The sequence below is a fragment of the Microtus oregoni genome, unplaced genomic scaffold (genome assembly GCF_018167655.1).
Source record: "Microtus oregoni isolate MIOR12 unplaced genomic scaffold, Mior012 000087F_ref0000451, whole genome shotgun sequence".
In the NCBI taxonomy this organism is placed as follows: Eukaryota; Metazoa; Chordata; class Mammalia; order Rodentia; family Cricetidae; genus Microtus; species Microtus oregoni.
In genome coordinates this window covers 128,668-150,892 of record NW_024544554.1, presented here as the reverse complement: position 1 = coordinate 150,892, position 22,225 = coordinate 128,668, and the positions used below count along the sequence as shown (strand labels likewise).

At 38.3% G+C, this 22,225-nt stretch overlaps 1 protein-coding gene across 3 annotated transcripts in view; it reads left to right on the top strand.

Annotated features, from left to right (window-relative positions):
* The window catches only part of LOC121442186 (tripeptidyl-peptidase 2), a 62,933-nt gene that overhangs the window by 5,540 nt on the left and 35,168 nt on the right, over positions 1-22,225 (top strand). For all 3 annotated transcript variants that reach the window (XM_041643627.1, XM_041643625.1, XM_041643628.1), the window contains exons 2-10: positions 3,119-3,247; positions 8,692-8,787; positions 10,621-10,725; positions 12,875-12,999; positions 14,506-14,669; positions 16,379-16,533; positions 17,371-17,447; positions 20,598-20,725; positions 21,662-21,761. In XM_041643627.1, the coding sequence (XP_041499561.1) occupies positions 3,119-3,247; positions 8,692-8,787; positions 10,621-10,725; positions 12,875-12,999; positions 14,506-14,669; positions 16,379-16,533; positions 17,371-17,447; positions 20,598-20,725; positions 21,662-21,761 (1,079 nt within the window). The remainder of the gene's footprint in view (positions 1-3,118; positions 3,248-8,691; positions 8,788-10,620; positions 10,726-12,874; positions 13,000-14,505; positions 14,670-16,378; positions 16,534-17,370; positions 17,448-20,597; positions 20,726-21,661; positions 21,762-22,225) is intronic.

The window sequence follows — 22,225 nt, the reverse complement described above, 5'->3', positions numbered from 1 at the left end:
AAAACTTGCTCCAACGATTATCAATTATTTGTCTGTAAAAATAATCTACTACAGTTTCCTGTAGCAGTAGTGTTGTGGCTCACATGAAAATTTATAGCTAGTAAAGAAATATATCTTAACTAAGTTATTCGAGCCGATACTAAGTTGGATCATTCAGTCATAAAAAATGTTACTACGCAGCCATCACTGTTGTTGTTGGGTGTCTGTTTGTAACTTGAATGGAGAGTCTCTGTGGAGCATGTCCTCTAACAAGAGACACTGATGAGAGTCGCCTCGTGTGTGTTGTGGAAAGCTGGGCTGTGTCCTGTGAGGTGAACAGTGTGCAGTATGAAGTTGAGGGTGGGGAACACATGAAGAGTCATGTGGGAAGGTCTCTGAAGGGCAATGAGTAGAAAACTGAAATGCACAGTCGAATGCTCTTGACAGCTGGAGAGATAAAGAATCTAAGGAAGAGGGTTGTATGAAATAGTCGAGGCAAAAATAGTCAACATTTTATGGGAAGTAGTGCCACAGAGCATCTTGTGTTCTGAGTGCACTATGAATCTGGAGGGAGAGGAGTACTAAAACACAGTCTGTCTGCACAGTGCATAGGGGCCCACTGTGGAAGGAGCACCTTAAGAACATGGCTTATGCCGGGCGGTGGTGGCACACGCCTTTAATCCCAGCACTCGGGAGGCAGAGGCAGGCGGATCTCTGTGAGTTCGAGACCAGCCTGGTCTACAAGAGCTAGTTACAAGATAGGCTCCAAAACCACAGAGAAACCCTGTCTTGAAAAACCAAAAAAAAAAAAAAAAAAAAAAGATGATTTATGTAAGGGTCTTCAGTGTTTTTCACTCGTAACCGACCTCTCTCTTCCTGTGAACTTTTACACAACCCCAGGTATATAGGCAAATATAGTAAGTATACAAATGAAGCATTTACTGATAAGTCATAAAGTTTATTTTAGGAGCTGGAGAGATGGCTCAGTGATTACACTATTCCTGCGTCTTTGCGAGTGAGTTCAGTTCCCAAGCTCACAACAGCATCCGATTCCAGTTCTGAGCATCTATCATCCTCTTCTGCCCTCTGAGGGCACCAGGCACACATGTGGTGCATATATATCTGTTTAGGCAAACACATAAGTGAAAATAAATCTTTTTAAAAATTATTTAAAAAATTTGGTTGCATATAAAAGCATTTACTAAAAGCAAATGCACATACTCAATGAAATGAATAAGCTTGTTTAACACAGCCCAATTTAAAGATAAACTAATTTGATATTTACATGCCGAGGAGTGGTGGAGAGAAAATATGAAAAGCTGTGTGTAGTAATAAGGGCGGCGGGGCTGCGTCCCCAGCACCCCGGCTGCCTGGCTAGCTTATGCCCGAAATAACAACACACAAACTGTATTCATTTAATCACTGCTTGGCCCATTTCTATCTAGCCTCTTCTAGGCTAATTCTCACATTAATTTAGCCCATTTCTAATCATCTGTGTAGCGCCCCTAGGTGCGCTTACCGGGAAGATTCTAGCCTATGTCCATCCTGGGTCGGAGCTTCATTGTGCGCGTCTGCCTGGGAGCTGGGAGCATGGCGTCTCTCTGAGGTGTCTGCTCCCGAGAGGAGAGCTGTGGAGTCTGAGCTCACTTCCTCTTCCTCCCAGCGTTCTTTTCTGTTTACTCCTCCCACCTATCTTCTAACCAATGAGGGCCAAGTGGTTTCTTTTTATTTAACCAATGACCTTCCTCCCTCAGCTGTGATTTCTGGAATTAAGCCATTAGGTTTCTCTGAGAGTAGAAGATTTCATGCAGTAAAAATACAGCAGTCCATAGAATAGAGCCTGGTCACAGCCTCGGGTGTTTCAACCAAGTGTTCAATGAGATTTGTAGTATGATGGCCTGCACAGTAAAAGTATGCGCGTTGAATATTCAACACCAAAACCACAGTGCCCATACAATTCAGCTGGCTTAAGTGCTGACGCACATTTAGTTGAATTAAGTTTTGGTTGTCGCACACCCAGTATCCTTTTCCTGTTGCCATGTTTGTGTGTGTGTGTGTGGTGTGTGTGTGTGTGTGTGTGTGTGTGTGTGATTCCACACATTAAGTTACAGGACCTCCATAAAGAGTGAGTTCAACTCAGTTTAAGAAGCTGATGTGTACATTACGAAAGGAAGAGATGCCAGTGGTTTGGCAAGCTGGCACAATGGTGATAAAAAGTAGAAAAATTGATTTGAATTTCATTGTAGAGGAAATACTTCCTGATCGCTGTGGTGCAAGACATAAATGAGATAGTCAGAAACACTTCTGTTCATGGCTTGAGCAACTGGTGTAGGATGGTACTTAGAAGGACAACATTGGGAGCAAAACAAATATGGGAATGTTTAACCTTTGAACTTGGGGTTTACGAAATTTGAAGTACTGGTTCAACATTGAGTAATAAAATGCTACTGTTTCCTACCCAGCCCGGAGCATACTTTTCTTCAGATATTTGCTCACACGTTGCCTCCTCAGCAAGGCCTTCCTTGACCAACTAAGTTAGAATGGATAAATCAGTACTTCTTATTTCCTGTCTTTAGCTTAATTTCTCAGTATTTTATGTCTTTATTTATTGTCTACTTCCTCACCCTGCTGTATGTAAGATAAAGAATTTTTGTGTACTGACAGCTGCTTTATCCAATACCCAAAAGATTGCAAATATTAAAGAAATATATGAAATCACTTAAAGGGTTGTGTATTGTTTCCATGACTTAATTTTTTCTTTAGTGTTTATTTATACTTTTCTCTTTTTTTGTTTTTGTTTTTTTAGATTTATTTATTTATTATGTATACAGTATTCTCAGTATTCTGTCTGCATGTATGCCTGGAGGTCAGAAGAGGGCACCAGATCTCACTACAGATGGTTGTGAGCCACTATGTGGATGTCGGGAATTGAACTCAGGACCTTTGGAAGAGCAGCCAGTGCTCTTAACCACTGAGCCATCTCTCCAGCCCCTATACTTTTTTATTAATCATATTATTTTTAATATAAAGGAAAGATTCCATAGGCAATTATATATATATTATAGTGTGTACATACATGGATTTATATTACTTTCTTTAAAGACAAAATCTAACTCATTTTCTTTGTCTCAATTTTTAGGTTACAACTGATGGAAAACCAAAAATCATTGACATCATTGATACCACAGGAAGTGGTGATGTGAATACTGCTACAGAAGTAGAGCCAAAAGATGGGGAAATTATTGGTCTTTCTGGAAGAGTGCTTAAGGTTGGAACATTTCTCTTCTTATTGAATGGGTTTTTTAGTTTGTTGGTTCTTTTCCCCTCTTCCTTCATTTTGTAATGTTGCTTCAAAACATCTTAATATTTTTAAACTTAAATTGGCACTAGAGTAGTATTTTCCTGTTACTTATAAAGTGAATTATCCCAAAACCCTTAGGATAAAATAAGGAGACATTCCATTACCATCTTCTAAGAACATAGGTTGTCATGTTGATGGATGCTTATGGTTAGTATTGGATCCCCAGCTATTGGATATCCTCCACAGATGTAATAAGCCAAATCAAACCGAATTAATAAGACCAGTTTTTAATCTGAGCAAAGCAACTCCTGGGTAGTCTTGGAAGGAAGGAGAAACTATGGGTCAGTTCTGGATATAAAGACCTATACTCGTGGTCTTGAGTATCTCGGGGAGGGGCCTCCCCCTTGGGTTTCTCAGGCAGGGGTCTCGAATGTGATGATTGGGTTCAGGTGGAGTTTCCCAACAGCTTATATTTGTGAATTTCTCATGAAGTTGTAAATTGTTGACCATGGTTGTGGTTTCATTTAAAGGCTTAGCTAGTGAGCATTGGGAAGTTGGCTGTTCATGGACATAATTTGGTTTATTTGTTTGGTTGTTTTATTTTGTTCTTTTTGTGACAGGGTCTCTTTATGTCGTCTTTGCCTCCTGAGTGCTGGGATTAAAGGCACTACCACCACTTGGCTGAGATGTTTTGTAGTGTCAGGAAGGAATAATTATTAGTCACTGGTACCATAGCTACTTGGCTCTCCTTACCTCTTCAGGACACCATTTTCTGAAAGTAGTACAATAAGTTCCTTTGACTTAGCCATGTGTTACAGTGAAGTAAATATCTTTCTTGATATTTACTATCTTCTCCTTCTTCCAAATAGCTCATAAACAGCTAACAGAGCCTCATTCTTCTTGTTTAAGACCAAGTACATGTAATACTTTGGTAGCCATTGTTTTCGGATGATAGTCCTCTACAATCTTTACTTCTTTCTGCCATATCATAACCTGTTTCAACTTTTGTGATAATCTTTGTTGTTTTATCACCTTTGTGCAGATAAATAACATGCAGTATTTAGTTTCCTCTACTTTTCAGCTTCTCATGGATGCCCTCATTTCTGTATTTGTTCTTGGTGTTTGCAAGATTTGAGATTGACTGGTCTTTATTGTTGTTGAATGTGGCGATAATGGGTTCAGTTTCATTGCTAAGCAATATGATAAGATTTCTATACAGCACATCCGAATGTGTATTGAACTGTTGCAGTTTGGGACTGTTGAGTAAGAGTTGTTTTGAAAGCATTATGCATATTTCCTGTGTATGTGTGTGGATGTCTCCAGGATGTGTGCCAGAAGAATTGCTGAGTCATGGAGATACAGCTTTACTAGGTCATTACTGATGTCTTTACCTTTTATTTGAGACTGGCCTTGTACTCTCCTGATTTTCTTGCCTCCACATCCCAAGTGCTGGGATTATAGGTGTGTACCATCGTGCCTGGCCAGCTTTTAACTTCAAATACTTGGAATTTTCAGAACTTAAAAAAAAAAATCTTTAAAAAGGATGGGAATCTCAGTATATGTTGTAAGTTTAATTTGCACTTGTTTAATGAGATCAGCCATTTTTTTCACAGATTTGGGCTTTTGGGTTTCATATGAAGTATTAAACATTCATTTACCCTTTTCATTTTTGTTTTGTTTCATTTTAATGCTACTGAACTGTGCATTGTATTCTTATTAGTTTGTAGCATTCTTTTATATATCCAGTTTCTATTTTAAATTGAAATTTTCAGTTTTTACATATACGTATGTACTTAATGAAAACGCAAAGCTCTAAAATTAATTAAATGTATGACTGAATATGACAGTATTCCCAGTATACCTAGAAAGTTGTGTTTTTTCTTATTTGTTTTAGAGAATTTGACCGGAATTTTTTTAATACTTAGTTTGAAGTTGGAGTCTCATTTTTTTCATAAGAAAACCTAGTATGCCTACATCACACATTAACATTCCTTTAGTTCCCCAGTAATTCTCATGTCTTTCTTTTAACTTGGCTACCTTCAAAGTTTGGTAGCAGTCCTGTCTATCCTGAAGCTCCCAGGAGACATTTGAGCCAGGAGAAAGCCATGAACTTATGTAAGACATGGCGGGTGGGGGGGAGAAAGAGACTTTCTGGGTTGTGAAATTTGTCTATGACAGTGTCGTGTTAGCAGTCCAAAGGCTGGCTCACCTAAAGGCTTACTTCTTAGTTCTCTTTGTCCTGTGGTTTTCCAGTCGTTCTCAACTAAGTTCTCAATACATGCTGTTCTCACTTTACCACATTGAAGTTAAACCTTTTAAAAAATAATCTGTATTTAGCCTCAAAAATTGAAAACTTTTATGAAAAGGTTAATACAGGCATACAGAAGAGTGTGACTAGATTTAGTATAACCAAAGCAAAAAGTGTGTGTGACTTATAGGCATGTGCTGTGAAGCCGGCAAGACAGAAACAACTGAGGTTGCTATTTGGTTCATTAAGAAAAATGTCCTATTTGTTAGGCAACCTCTTTTAAGAGTTTTAGAAATGAACTATAATTTATAATAATGAGATTATGTACTCCAGACAGGGATTTTGAGTCTCAGGCAAAGAGGGTTTACATACAAAACAATATATCCTGTCTTTAAAAAATGAGACAAAGTTGATCTCCATGGAGACCTGGAGAGATAGCTCAGTAGATGAAGTATCTGCTATTTGAGCATGAAGACCTGAATTCAGATCCCCAGCACCAATCTAAAATTGCAGTGTGGTAGCATTCAGCAGTAACTTCAGCACTTCAAGATAGAATCAGTGGGATCTCTGGATCCCAGTGATCAGCTGTCTTAGCTTCTGATTACTGAGAGACCCTTTCTCAAAACACAGGATGGGGAGCAGTAGAGAAATTCTACATCAACCTTTGCCCTCCATGTACTTCATATGTACAACATGTGATATACATCACACCTGTAAGAAAGATGATTGTAATTACTATCTGTAGTTTAAACCGTTTAAAATATTTCTTTGCTAAAGATATCACACATAACTTCAAAATGTATACTATTTAAATAGAAAAAATGACATTCCATAATCGCCTAAGTTAATGTAGCATGACTTTTATTCTCTTTGAGTTTTTTGTATATAATTTTTATAGCTAGTCTACCTTTAAAGGAAGGTAGATAATACTAATTTTTGAGATATATGTACTTCTATGACCCTGTGGAATTTTTGTTTTATTTATAGTTAAATATAAATTGACCACAGGATTATTTTCATTGATTTTTATATATATGCTAACTAATGTGATTAAATATGTTGAATAGCTTTTGAGTTTTGCTTTTATTTATTAGTTTGCATCTCATGGCCTTTTGAACATTTTCACTTGTCACTCACCAGTTTATAGAGGTACATGTACAGTGAACTCCTGTGTTGTTTATAGAGGTACATGTACAGTGAACTCCTGTGTTGTTTATAGAGGTACATGTACAGTGAACTCCTGTGTTGTTTATAGAGGTACATGTACAGTGAACTCCTGTGTTGCCTGCTAGTGGCACTCTGTTGCAGCATTTTGTCACTGTTTTTGTTATGTCAAGGCATTTTAAGAATATGAAGAATGTTTTTTCTGACAATGGATGAGATTTAATATACAGCCAGTTGACTCTCAAATTATTAGTTAAAACATAGGCCTTTAATAATAGTTTTCATATATCTAATATGATGAAATTTTCACCCAAAAGTTTTCTATGTAGGAAATAATTTCTATGAAACGCGGGAATGAGTTGGAGAAAGAGACTAGAAGTGAGACAAGTGAGGATTTTTTGTTGTATTTGTTTTTGGTTTTGAGACAGGGTTTCTGAGTATTACTGACTGTCCTGGAGTTTATTATATAGACCAGGCAGGCCTCAAACTCACAGAGATCTACCTACCTTTGCTTCCGGCTGCTGGGATTAAACGCATGGGACAGCCAGATGTTCATTGGCAGTTCAGCTTCGTATTTAGCACAAAGCTAACAGCTGTTTTTCATAATTAGGATGAATCAGAATAGATTCTGATACTTTAAATTGCTTGATATTCATTGCATTTTATGATTCGTAGGAATCATAAGATAGTTATGATCCCCAGCTTCACTGTTGAAGATAGACATGAGTGATGGAGCAGCCTGCCTGTCTACTGCAGATCCCAGCTTTCATAGAAATCAAGGTCTAGAATAACAGACAGGCTTCATCCTGGAGAAGCAGAAATTGTCAGCCAACAGAGAGCATGAGAGCCCTGATGAACCTCGAGCCATTCTCAAAGGGAAACTGCTGATGTAGCTTGGCATTTGCCATTTCATAATGCCCTTTTGTGGTTAGATGGCCTTGAGGCTGCTGATAGGTTGGTTGTTCTCCAAACATCAGAAGCTAAGGTGGCAGGTATTTTCCCACACACGCACTAAAAGGGCCTGCATCTTCAAAAGACCTTGGCTCCGCTATTTCATCCTACCATGATTTGGGAAGAGAAGAGGGTAAATGACATGTGCATGAAGATGTCACGCACATAAACACTTCTCTAAGGCATATGTATTAGAACTGCAGTGCTGCCACTTCACTTCTGAGACAGCCTACTCTTCCCCTCTCCATGGAGTGCTTGCTTGCTTATCAACTTCTCTGAAACTGTGTTACATTGCTTCCAAGAAGAATAGAGAGACCCCATCACCATCCCCAAAATACAGTCATAAGGTTAGGATTATGGGGTATATTTTCCTTGCACACAAGAGGAAATAAATGCACCCCTCCATTAGTGGTAAAGTTGAGAGTCACAGCCACATTTGTCTGGTCTAAAATCTCGTACCTTTTGAACTGAATCCCATGATGGAACTAGATTCCAATTTTTTACCTTCTTGTTTATATAAGTAATTTCATTTCATCTTTCTATTAAAACCTATTTTTACAGATGATGAGATAATTTGAGAGTGTTAGAGATCTTAGTGAAATTAGCATGGTTTTATAGTGCTTTGTCCATGAGGATCCAACGAGCCGTATGTAATATCTGTGCACTGTCTGTATGCTGCTGTTGTAGATGGATGACGGTCTTGCTCTAATAGGAGGTCTGAGTGTGGGGTAAGTTCTGAAAGTTGCTTCTTCTCCTTGCTTCTTACTGGCACAAGTGTGATGAAGGGAGAGATGAGGCGTCAGCAGTGTTTAAGAACTGGTTAATAATGTTAGTGATTTAACCAAGTAATATATTTTCAGGGAATTTTATAAACTATAAAGCCATAGTGACATTAAGTGTCCACTTAGAGTATTAAAAGTATTTCTCCTATACATAAGCCTCTTTACCCACAGTGAGCCAGTAGAGTGGATGTGAGATAGTTTGATCCCACAGTGGTGTATCATTGGCACTGAGAAGTAAGTGAATGAGCAATTTGTTTTACCTACAGATTCCTGCGAGCTGGACAAATCCTTCAGGAAAATATCATATCGGCATTAAAAATGGATATGACTTCTATCCAAAGGCTCTCAAGGAAAGAATACAGGTAATGAGAAACCCACAATCAGTTGCTTGCACGTATTATATGCTTAGATTCCTACTTGAAGAAAAAGGATTTTTTTAAATTTAAATTTTGCTCTTGTAAATGTCATGAGGTCTTAAATCTTCTAGGGACTTGGACTTTGAAAGACTGTTCAAGAGTATGTGTTTTACTTCAAGTCATTCTTAGTCTTGGGTGCATGGGCTAGTTAGTTTAAGGAAGAATAAAGCGAAACTAAACTAGAACTCAGGTTTTGGGGTTCTTATGGGTAGATGAACTTTAGATTTTTTAAGAACTTCGTTAAAGAATATATCTCTTGATTCTTGTTCTTGTGTCCTCTAAGAAAATCTGCCCCATTTATCTTGTTGTCTAGTCTTCTTGCTCGAGGCACAAGTTGGGCTGGAAAGATCGTGCAACAGCTTAGCTTACTGTCTTTGCATCAAGCCTAGGTTCAGTTCCCCACACCCACATCAGATGACTCATGAAATTTTTGAACAAATGGAATTTATGCCCTGGCAATGCTGGCGGTTTTGTTGAACTTGTTCATATTGGGTCTCATGGTCTGAGCTGAGGAGGACGACTGACCAGGTCTCTTCTTCAGGAGGGCACCAGATCTCATCACAGTTGGTTATGAGGATTACCATGTGGTTGCTGGGAATTGAACTCGGGACCTTTGGAAGAGCAGGCAGTTCTCTTAACCACCGATATCTTATTACTACTTATAACTCTAGTTCTAGGGGATCTGATGCCTTCTTTTGGCTTATGGGCATCAGCATGCACATAGTTCACATAAATTCATGCATACACATACATGAATAAAATAAAACATGTCTGTAGTTAGAGAAAGAAGAGCTAAGTGTAGCTAGGAATTTGCTTTAAAGAGTTACTGTCAAGTGACAATTTCTGTGATGATGCAAATGTTTGAAGAGTTCAATGTCTGCTCTATTAAGGGAACTGCTGTGGGTTACTCTGTTGCACAGTGCCATTTCCGAACACTGCTGTGACACTGATTGCTGATGTGAGTCCAGTATTTCGGTTGTAAAGCATGGTGTAGGATTGACAGTAATGCTGATGCAGATGTGGGTGCTGTCATCTGACCACAGAAGATTCTTCCTTCCAGATCCATGAGCCAACATTTACCTTAATGCACATAGTTTTGATTGAATATAAACACACAGATGTCGGGGCCTTTTTATTTGTGTATTATGTTCAGTCAGCTTTTATAAGGAACAAATTGACATGTGAATATAGATCATAAAGTTGAAGTGGACTCTTCATAGATAATCCAGTTTACTAGATTACTGAAAGGATTCTTTTATCTAGAAAACTTTCGTTAGGAGATACTGTGTGGTGAAGAATGGCTAAAGTAGGACCAATGTCAGAAGCCTGGAACCCTGTCCAATTGAAGAGGGTGGGGCATCCTGGACAGGGATGATTGAGGACGCCTGCCCTTCCCAGTGAAGCTGCAGTCTTTCCTTAGTCATGACTTTGTCCTTGCCTCTCTGCATTTCCCAGCTTTGTACAGGTCCGGGGTGGGTATCTGCTACTCTAGTACCAGACAGGGTTCCTGGTGTGGCATATTACATTGTGGAGAAGGGCGGGTACAAATTGGGAAATAACTGTATAAAAATATTTTGTGTGACTTGATAAACTTGTTCTCCTAACCAACTTCATTGATTGATTTTTTTTATTACCTTCACTAGAAATGGTTTTGGTAAGCCTTTGTTTCAGAATTTTGTAATATCTGAACTGCTGGCAGGGTGTAACCATAACCATATAGGTTTGTTTACCTGACTAGTTTGTCTGCCTGATTGTGAGAGCAATTTTTTGCCTTTGCAGAAAGAACGGAAAGAAAAAATCTGGGATCCTGTTCACAGAGTTGCACTTGCAGAAGCTTGTAGGAAACAAGAAGAATTTGATATTGCCAACAATGGCTCTTCTCAAGTTGGTGCTACTCACTTTTATTTTAATGTTTCAAAGACCTATATTGGTACTCTAAAGGATTCAGTAGACTGCATTTTCATAGGGTTCCTTCCTTGACAGCTTTTTTCTCAGTGGTTAAAGTTACCAGTTCTAACATTATTATTTATGCTATACCAATTTGCATATATATTATGAATATTTTAAAACATAGACATGAATCTTTACCAGCACACATGGAAATTCCTCTGTGCCTCTTCCTAGCCACTCTCTGATTTGTCCTCCCCGAGACATCATCACCCTGTCCTCTAACCCTGTAGAATGACTTTCCTCTTCGAAGTCTGGGCGATGAAGCCATACAGAACTTTTATGCACTTTCTGTTGCTGAGATTGTTAGGGTATCTGCTGTGCCCTAGGTATTACATACAGGTCATTACACTTCTGTTTATGGGTGTAATACAGTTTGTTCATTTTGCAGATTGGTACTGGCTTTGTTTTTTGAGTGTTAAGAATAGTGTCATTTTGGAGCTAAGGAAATGGCTCAGCGTTAAGAACACTTGGTGCTTTCAAGGAGGACCCAGAGTTAGTCTGTATCTCTGGTTCCAGGAGATCCAGTGCATTCTGGCCTCCACAGGCATCAGGTGGTGCAGAACTTAACATGCATCCAAAGCACTCAAACGTAAAATTGAAATAAGTCTTTTTGTTGATTTTTTTTTTTTCGAGACAGGGGTTCTCTGTAGCTTGGCTGTTCTGGAACTTGCGGTTCTGGATCTCTGAGACCAGGCTGGTTTCAAACTCACAGAGATGTGACTTGTCTCTGCCTCCTGAGTGGTGGGATTCTAGGTACAAAATAAATCCTTCAAAAAAGAAAAATATTATTTAAAACATTGTTGAGTATAGCTTTTTGTAAATCATGATAATGCCTGTTTATATTCCCACCAGAGGCATGTAAGTATACCTGTTAATTTTTTAAATTTTATTATTATTTTATGTGTGTATGAGTGTTTGCCAATACATGATGTTCTCTAAGGCCAGAAGAGGGCAGTTATTTGTCTGGAATGGAAGTTACACAGTTATGCATCGCTGTGTGGGTGAAAGTAAACCTTGGTCCTCTGCAAGTGTAGCACTGCTCTTAACCATTGAGCCCTCCTGCTTCATTTTTAGTCAGTTTATAAGTGAAAATAATGTCTTTGTGGGTTTTTGTTTGCTTTTATGCTTTTTAAGAAGAAAAGCTAAACTATATCTATCTATCAAAAGTCCACTTTAGGATTACAGCACTGAAAATGCAAACCTTCTCCTCAGTGCTTTCTTCTCGGTGTCACGCCGCGATTCAGGGACATAGTTTCCAAAATTAGAATATGTTAAACAGTTCTAACCATCGTCATAGTATAATTTGAATAGTGACAATTCTTGATTAAAGAATAAAATACAGTTAAGTTTAATAATTCTTTTTTTTTTTTTTTTTTTAAATATTTATTTATTATGTATACAATATTCAATTTGCGTGTATGTCTCCAGGCCAGAAGAGGGCACCAGACCTCATTACAGATGGTTGTGAGCCACCATGTGGTTGCTGGGAATTGAACTCAGGACCTTTGGAAGAGCAGGCAATGCTCTTAACCACTGAGCCATCTCTCCAGCCCCCAAGTTTAATAATTCTTATAAAGAACTACACCCTTTGGAAATATTCAGTGAAAACGTAATTTAAAATTCAGGTCTCCCAGTAATGTAACAGTTTTTCATGGCATCAGAGGTAGACACTGATTTAGGGGCTTATATTGCATTGTTTTTATTTATTATGAACATGGTATGCTAAGTGCAGCAGATTTGGACGGCCCATGCATGGTAATAAGTGCCAAAGGAAAGCTTTTATTATGCCATCCCCGGAACAAGTCACAAAGAAGTGTTTCTCCCTTTTTATTCTTTTATTATGAATATATACATTTTCTTAATCAAAAGTGGATTTCTGGACTGAGGTAGAGCACTTGCCGTACATACTCAAGGCTCTAGACTCAGTCTCCAACACTGCAAAAGCATTGTTTTCTTACTATGTTTTTCCGAAGTCAAGTGGTTTTTTTTTCTATTTGTTCAACACTGTCTTTGATCATACATATGTTAATAACTCTCATATACACAAAAATATTCTAATATTAATCTGTTTTCTGATTAATAGGGCAATAAGCTAATCAAGGAAGAGCTGCAAAGTCAAGTGGAATTACTTAATTCTTTTGAGAAAAAGTATAGTGATCCAGGTCCTGTGTATGACTGTTTGGTGTGGCATGATGGTGAGACCTGGAGGTAATCTCAAATATTTTGTGGATCTTCTTCATTAAAAATGTTTTTATCTACCTAAAAATTGTGAACCCTCAAAGCTGCAAAAAGTTGTGGTTTATATAATCATATCACTTAGCAACATTGTGTGAGAGACAAATCAGCTGTTGGTATCCGTGGGCAAGCCTTTTGAACTTAGTATTTTTTACATTAAGCATTACATTTACTGTTTTTTAAATTCTTACATGACTAACCACATTTTGGCAGGTTGATCACTGAGATATGCGGAAATGCTCCTTGTTAAAACTGGGCAGTTTGTAAAGTAACCACAAATGTAACATATTCACTAAAAAATCAAGGATAAAAGGAAGAAAATATGGACTTGGATGTTTTAAATAAATATAGAATAGCTAAGTTAACCTGGCAGCGCAGCACAGTAATTAAGTGTTCAGTCCTGGGTTAGGCGTAATGGTGGATATATTCAGTCTCAGAGCTTACTAGGCTAAGACAGGATTGCCACAAGTTCAAGGCCAGCATGGGCTGCTTAGTGCCTGTCGGGCCGTTTGGGGCCATGTAATAAAACTCTCTCAAAATGCACACACATACACAAACAAACATAATAACAAAGGGTTGATCTTTATATAACATTTGTGACATTTTAATTAGATTTAAACAGACTAATAATGTGTTTAAAATAATTTTAACAGTAATAAAATGGGTAAGCAGCAGGTAGGAAGAGAATCATAAAATAAGGTGGAAATTTTGTTTTGCTAAAAAAAAAAATGTTCTCAGCTGTTGGTGGCGCACGCCTTTAATCCCAGCACTCGGGAGGCAGAGGCAGGCGGATCTCTGTGAGTTCGAGGCCAGCCTGGTCTACAAGAGCTAGTTCCAGGACAGGAACCAAAAATCTATGGAGAAACCCTGTCTCGAAAATAAAAAAAAAAAAAAAAAAGTTCTCCTAAAGCTGTATGTGACTACAGTTTGAAGTTTTTTGGTTTTTAGTTTTTCGAGACAGGGTTTCTCTGTAGCTTTGGAGCCTGTCCTGGCACTAGCTCTTGTAGACCAGGCTGGCCTCGAACTCACAGAGATCCACCTGTCTCTGCCTCCAGAGTGCTGGGATTAAAGGTGTGCGCCACCATTGCCCAGCCAGTTTGAAGTTTTTAGCCATTTGGTAGCAGGAAGCTGTGGCGGCTCCTGGAGTCACAACACCAGCACTGAAATTGGCAGGGCTGTCCTTTGTGTCTGAGCCGTCCTAAACTAGTCCACACTCCAACCCAAGCTTCAGTTTTCATTTCTCACCTGCCCAGATAATTTTCTATACCATCTGTGACCATCAGTGTCCTAGTTTTAGCACTAGATTCTGGAGGTTTCTGTCATAAGCTTAACTGCTCAGTCTGAAACGAAGGAATGTAGGTTTGGAATTGAGTGGTGGGAGAAGTAAGCGGTGAGAAGATGACTGAGAAACTGGATTGTGTGCTCTTTAGAGCAAGAGTGGAAGGGTAAATTTTAATACCTGTTTCTCCTTCTCAACAGAGCCTGTGTTGATTCCAATGAAAACGGAGACTTGAGTAAATGTACTGTGTTGAGAAACTACAAAGAGGCCCAAGAATACGGCTCTTTTGGCACAGCTGAGATGTTGAATTATTCTGTTAATATTTATGATGATGGAAACCTGCTTTCCATTGTGACCAGTGGAGGTATCTGGTTTATGAGATTTACTAGTGAGAGATAGTCATACAGTGGCTGAATGATAAATCCTTGCAGGTTAGAGTGAGGTGTTGGTGAATTCATCATAGAAATTTCTATTGAAGGACCAAGCCTAGAAACTTTGATGAGATTTGACTCTCTTATCTTTTAAAGTTATGACTGTGTAGAGATAGTTCATAAATAAAGCAAAATCTTAATATCAGAAAAGCCATTAATAAATACGAAGTGATTTTACTTGCAAATATTAACCCTTGAGGAATTCACCCATAAGTACAGACTTAAGACATATAAGTTGACTGCTCAATAGTGTACTACTAGATAATGATCCAAGAGAGATTTTAATACTTGTATTATGATATAAAATATTACATAATCAAATTAATATTTACGAATGTCAAATATGAGTTTTAGTGAAAATATATCTATCATAAAACACTTGTATAAAGTGGAAGGACATGCAAATAATATTGTAGATAGGCTTGGGTGTTTTATGCTGAGGATATAGAAACAAGAGGAAAGAGGATGCTCAGGCCTTCAGGGTGGGCTGCTGAGGAGACAGAGAATGCGGTACGGTGGGCTGTGTAGACAAAGACCGCAGATGCCAGGATTCAGAAGAAGATAATGAGGACTGAATGAAATCAGAGTATGGTAAACATAGAAAGATGTCATAAGGAAATGCATTATTTTGTGTGCTAACATTAGAAAAACTAATAACCTTTACCTTTCTCCCAAGTTAACTACTGTCTTGATTTTCATTACTACATTCCTTATTACTTTGTACCATATGGGGGTGTTTGTGTTGAGTCAGAACTGACAAAAATATTCTCAATTTCCACATGGTTTATTTTTTTTCCAATTATATAAATGGAATTAGCCTAGTTTTTATATGAGACTTTAATTCAGTCTTATTGTAAGCTTCATTTTGATTCATATTAGTTCACATTAATTTATGTCAATTCTGTGGATTGATATGTTAAATATCCATTTACTTTTAGTGAACCCTAAGCTATTTGGAATTTTGAATTATATAAGTAATGTAGGCATGAACATTTTTCTGAATGCCTTGGTGAACATGTTTGCACATGTCTGTTGGGTACTGGGGCAAAAGCAAGACTACTAAGTCCAGAAGAATCCCTGTGTTCAAATTTCTCAAACAAGTATATTCTAAACTATTGTCAGCCTTCAATATCTTAGTTATGTTTAAAAATATGGAGAGATACTTCATTGTGGCAATAAGGTGTAACCCCAAGATGACCAATGAAGTGAAACATGTTTTCATATTTGTATGTCTTATGGACATCCTTTTTGTGGAATGTTTTTTCAAATTTTGCTTGGTGGACAGGTATTTCTACTTCTTTTTCTACTTTCTTTGTTGGGTTTGCAAGATTTTTTTAAAGTATACTCTGGGTACAGGTTACTTGTGGGTTCTACGTATTGCAAATATTGGCTGTCTTCTATGGCTTACATTTTTTACTTACTATAAACAAGGTAGGATCCAGTGTAGAGAAGCAAATATATGTAATTTAAGTTGATTTTGTGTGAATGGTAGGAATATATTTGAGATAATATTAGATATGTGATCAGGTTGTGTTTTTGTTAAATTATTTTTGTCATAATATACATGTTGAAATGGTTATGATTTTAGTATGTGATGATTTTTTTTCATCTTATGCACACACACTCTTATTTCTGTCCATAGGAGCTCATGGAACCCATGTAGCAAGTATCGCCGCTGGGCATTTTCCAGAGGAGCCTGAACGGAATGGAGTTGCTCCTGGTGCTCAAATTCTGTCCATTAAGATTGGTGATACAAGGCTAAGCACCATGGAAACAGGCACAGGCCTCATCAGAGCTGTGAGTGTCTGGAAGTTATTGATATAGGTTAATAATTTAGGGACTTAGAAACCTATATAATGGGAATGGAGAGATGGCTCAGAAGTTAAGAGCACTGGCTGCTCTTCCAGAGATCCTGAGTTCAATTCCCAGCAACCACATAGTGGCTCACAACCATCTGTAATGAGCTCTGGTTCCCTCTTCTGGCCTACAGGTATACATGCAGGTAGAATATTGCATACATAATAAATAAATAAATAAATAAATAAATAAGAAGCCTACATAATGTTTATAAAGTACTCTTGGTTTATCAGGAGTATATTTATAAACAGAATTTGGTGTACAGAACAGTGTTTATAGAAACAAACCAATGCTGATTAATTCAGTTTGAAGTTAAAAATTACCATGAAGAACTTTCTTGGCTTAAGAAACCTTTTGTAGAAAAAATATTTTATACTCTTTGTTGTAAATCTCTTAGCAAACTTTTCAAGATAGGTTTTAAAAAATATTTGGCTTGCTCCAATATTCTAAAAGGAATAAATTAAACCCTTTGTAAATTTAATATTCTGTATGATTCACTTTGTCATGCAACTTATGTGCCTTTAAATTTATTCAGAATCAATGCCTCTCCCATTTCCTTTTATGATTCCTGCAGTCCAAAGAGAATAGTTTCACTTTTAATTGATGCTTTATTAACTCTTTTCTCTTGTTACCTATGACTTTAATTACAGTATGCCTGGAAATACCTCATAAATTTGGATGCAATTAGTTTAAACACTGTGGGATTATAAACCTTATTTACTGGGTAATCTGTTTCTACAAATGACTTCCTAAACTAGATTCTTAATCTTTTAATAGATGATAGAAGTAATAAATCATAAGTGTGATCTTGTTAACTACAGCTATGGGGAAGCAACTCATTGGCCAAATTCTGGGTAAGTCTTTGTCAGATCTCATATCATAGAACCTACTAATTAAGAGCATCAGCAGTTTAAGTAAGGGAATTGCAATTACAGTAAACTATATCTATGATGGACAGGTAATTGTGTTTTGAAAGTCAGACTCTCGCTCCCATGTCACATCTTTAATGCCAGGTCCAATCACTGCCCCTTGCCAAACCATTCCTAGCATGGGTAGCTAGGGTTGCTCCTCTGTATGGTGCTTCTGACACTCCCAACCTGCCTAACTCTCTGGCATTGGTCCATGCTTCCACATTTTCCTTTCCAGCCACTTTGGATTTATTGGGCCATCCATCACCAAAATAGCTCATTCACAGATGTTCTGGGACTTGTCAGGGGTGCTTACCTGGCAGGGGCCCGGATGTGCACAGACCTTGCTGTTCCTTAACCACCAAGGTTGCTGTTGTTACACATACTGGCTCCAGTTGCTAAGCTTCCCTGTCTCCTCCATCCATGCTACTTTCTCTCCTGCATCCCCTTCTTTCTTGTAATGATGTGACAAAACTTTTCTTTGGGAGATAAAATACATACATCTACTCACCTGGTAGGAATCCCACAACAGACCGAAGTATGGACACCACCAAAGTCCAGCTTGGTGACCTGTTGAATGAGAGGCCATTTGTTTCCTGGCTGCTCAGGCCCGAAATAACCACTCAGAAACTGTATTAATTAAAACACTGCTTGGCCCATTAGCTCTAGCTTCTTATTGGTTAACACTTATATCTTAATTTAACCCATTTCTAGTCATCTGTGTATTTCCACATGGCTGTGGCTTTCTGGGTAAAATTCCGTCCAGCTCTGGCAGGGCTCCATGGCTTTTCCTTGACTCTGCCCTTCTTTCTCTCAGCATTCAATTTAGTTTTCCTCACCTAGCTAAGTTCTGCCCTGCTATACGTCTAAAGCAGTTCCTTTATTTATTAATGGTAATCACAGCATACAGAGGGGAATCCCACATTAGTGACCCAGTGAGTTTTATTGGGGTTACTGAGAGGACTATGGGTGAGAGGTTACTTGTAGGAGAAGTGACTCAGACAACTGCGTCATCAAAGCCTACTCCAGCCTGGGTGACCTCTCACAAAGTGGGGTGTTGACGTAGGCCACTTGTTCATTCCCAGCAGCTCAGATCTGAAATAATCACATGAAACTATATTATTTAAATCACTACTTGGCCATTCACTTAAGTGTGTTGCTTGCTAGCTCTTAAATGTTTGGTTAACCCATTTCTATTAATCTGTGTATGGCCATGTGGCTGTGGCTTACCAGCAAGATTCTGGCGCATCTGTCCCTGGCATGGCTGCATGGCTTCTCTGACTCTGCCTATTCTCTCTCTATATATATCTCTTCCAGACTGGTTATATTCTGTTAAGCCATTGGCCAAAAGCAGATTTCTTATTCACTAACCAATAAAAGCAGCACACATATAGAAGGACTTCCCACACCAGCGGGGAACCTAGAGCACACGGCACAGCCTGCTTGCAGCTCAGCAGGTTGGAGCCTGTCCTTTCCAGTTGACTCAGCTGGTCTAAACCTGTTCCAGGCAGCTCAGCTGGTTTCTGCTTCTTGCAGGCAGCTGGTAGTCTCAGAGACTTCTTTGCAACTTAGCTTTTGTGAGAGTCTTGATTGCAGCTTAGCTTCTCTCCTCTAAGATGGGCTCTCAGCTTTATTGCTCACTCTGGCAGGGAGGGGCCTTGTGAATCTATTCAGTTTCAGGGACTTGCTGAACCAGTGTTGAGTTGTTTACTTTCCTGCTTAAGGAGCTTCCCTGCAGGATGAAATATTTCAGTCTCAGGAAACTGTCACACAGCATCTGTCATCCCTGTCATTTCCACTACCGCAGTACCATGTTGGCCTTAGCCTGTTTACCTTAGCTCCTTCCCTTTATATTAATATATAGCTGAAATATTTAGAGCATCTCCTTAGTGATCAACATTTCCACCACTCCCATCACCAAAGTATCAATATATGCCAGTTATCTGGTACCTGATTATTTAGGGTCCTTCAAAAGGGAAGCTGTAACAATCTAGAGGCTATACTGTTACTTGATGGCTCATTTCTTCCAGGTAATTGGATTTCTTATGAAAAATTGTTTTATTGCCTTTTTAATATGTTCCCTGTCAGTTTTAGCCATTTCTTTCTAAGGTGCAGTCTTGCCCCTTCTGTCATCTCATTATCGTTTTCATTACTTTTCTCTTTTGTCAGTAACCCATTACATTCTCTCTCCCTCCCCCCTTCGTGTGTGTGTGTGTGTGGTCCACTTGTGTCACAGTGTCCATGGAGTTGAGAAGAGGGCAGTAGAACCCTGGAGCTGGAGTCACAGTCAGTCTGAGCACAATGATGAGTGTTTTGGTAACTGAACTTGAATCTCCTGTTAGATGTCACACATTGGATTTTTCAGGACCCTTTCGAGCTAGACCTTCTTTAATTTTCATTTTCTTCATCTCAGGAAAACATTCTTGTTTGCTATCAATCTCTCACTAGATTTCTTTGACTTTGAATTTCTTAGGTTTTTCTTCTATTCCCTCCCCCCATTTAACTTTTCACTAGAAATACTAAGTGGCTTTTTTAGTCAAATAATCTCAGGTCAGAATACATGTAGGAGTCACTTTGGTATTTTGTTTGGTTTTTATTTTTCTCTCAACACTACTACTTCACAGACCCTCTTGATATTGTGGATTTTGGTGTCCTCCCTCCCCATATTTGGTTTTGTTTGCTTACTTTTTTATTTTTCTTGAGACAATGTTCCATTATGTAGCCTTGGGTGTCTAGCCTAGGAGTCTCTTTGTAGACCAGATATGGCCTTCAATTCACAAAACTACTTCTCTGCCTTCCTCTCGAGGGTTGCAATTAGAGCCGCGTGCCACCAACCAGGCTTTTCCTTAAGTTTTTCTTTTATTTAATATAACTTGCAAATTCACTGAAACTCAACTAGGGTATATCACTTGGAATGGCATTGTGTCTTACTAAAAGCCTACCTGCTAATGTGTGTGTAATCATTTAACTGAGTGAATCTGATACCTCATTTAAAGCTACTGTCAGTTACACAGTTTGGAATCATTATAATTTGTTTTGTTATAAATTAAATGTGGAATAGATGTATTTACTCAAAGGAATTCTTTGTTTTTTTAGGAGAATCTGTGAAGTAATTAATGAAGCAGTCTGGAAACATAATACAATTTATGTTTCGAGTGCTGGAAATAATGGTCCATGTCTTTCTACAGTGGGTTGTCCAGGTGGAACTACGTCCAGTGTGATAGGTTAGTAAGCTTTACCACTTCAGAAAAAACGTTTGTTTAAATACAAGCAGAACAGGAGATTGAAGGAGGAAATCACAGGTTTGATGTCAGCCCATGATACTAGAGACCCCGTCCCCCAGAAATACATAAATTAAACTATAAATCACAGTCACAGTGTAATCAAGTATTGTATTCTACATATAAAACACTAGAGGCCTTTTTAATATGTACCCTGTCACAGGTATGTTCAGTCATTTTACACTGTGACAGGATGTTTTCTTCTTTAAAGTCAGGTTGCCTTCATAATGTTTTGAGTAAACTTAAAATGGACGGTAAGTGTCGTGTAGAATGTGGGTGAGACATAGACCCTAAATGTGTTCTTAGGAAAGTCTGAGGAGCTGTGTTATCTAGGGATTTAGGAGAAGTGCTGTAATAGAAACACATGCACACTTTTAGGCAGTTTTTTTTTAGAGCACATAATAATCATGGAAGTTTTTATTATATGTATAAAAGTAGTGTCCTGAGTACTTAGTTTATAATATAAACTTAATTTGTTTCTTTATTGAATGTTCTTCCCTTTCCGTCTGAGGGGGGTGGTGGAGAGAGAGAGAATAGATAGTAAGCAGTTTTCTCACATGCATAATGATTATACTGGTAAAAAATTAGTATACACCTACTGCACGTACTGGCTTTGTGGGAGCCTAGGCAGTTTGAATGCTCACCTTACGAGACCTGGATAGAGGTGGGCAGTCCTTGGGCTTCCCACAGGTCAGGGAACCCTGATTGCTCTTCGAGCAGATGAGGGGGGGGGGGGACTTGATCGGGGGAGGGGGAGGGAAATGGGAAGCGGTTGTGGGGACGAGGCAGAAATCCTTAATAAATAAATAAATTAAAAAAAAAATTAGTATACATGTAAAAAAAGTCTCCCCTTTTGTTAATGGTGAATCTGTCCTGTAGGTGTTGGGGCTTATGTTTCCCCTGATATGATGGTTGCAGAGTATTCGCTGAGAGAGAAATTACCTGCAAATCAGTACACGTGGTCTTCTCGAGGCCCAAGGTAAGTACAAGTAGTTCTTGGAAGTAATACATGTATTTCATTAAACTTTATAAAGTGGGAGAAGAGGAGGTTGTAGATAATAAATAGTAGTAGTCCTTTTTTTCAGCAAGTTTGATGTTTAAACTTTGGTGAAATGTGCTGTACTTTTGTAAAGAATCACAGTAACAGATCTTATATTCATTTTGAAGTTATAATCTGATATCATCTATCTTTTAGGCTGGGTCTTCCATATCAGTTAATCAAGTCAGTCCTCTACGTACATGTCCTCAGGCCAACCCACACTAGACCTCCTCATTAAGACGCCAGGCAACGAAACCAACCACAGAAAGTAGTTTTCCAAATTGTTGATGCTTCATTAAACTCAATTTTAGAATAGCAGTTTAAACATTTAGAAGTGCTTTATGATTAACTGCTGTACAAGGATAGTGGGAAATTAGCTTAACAAAAAAAGTTACATTTTAACT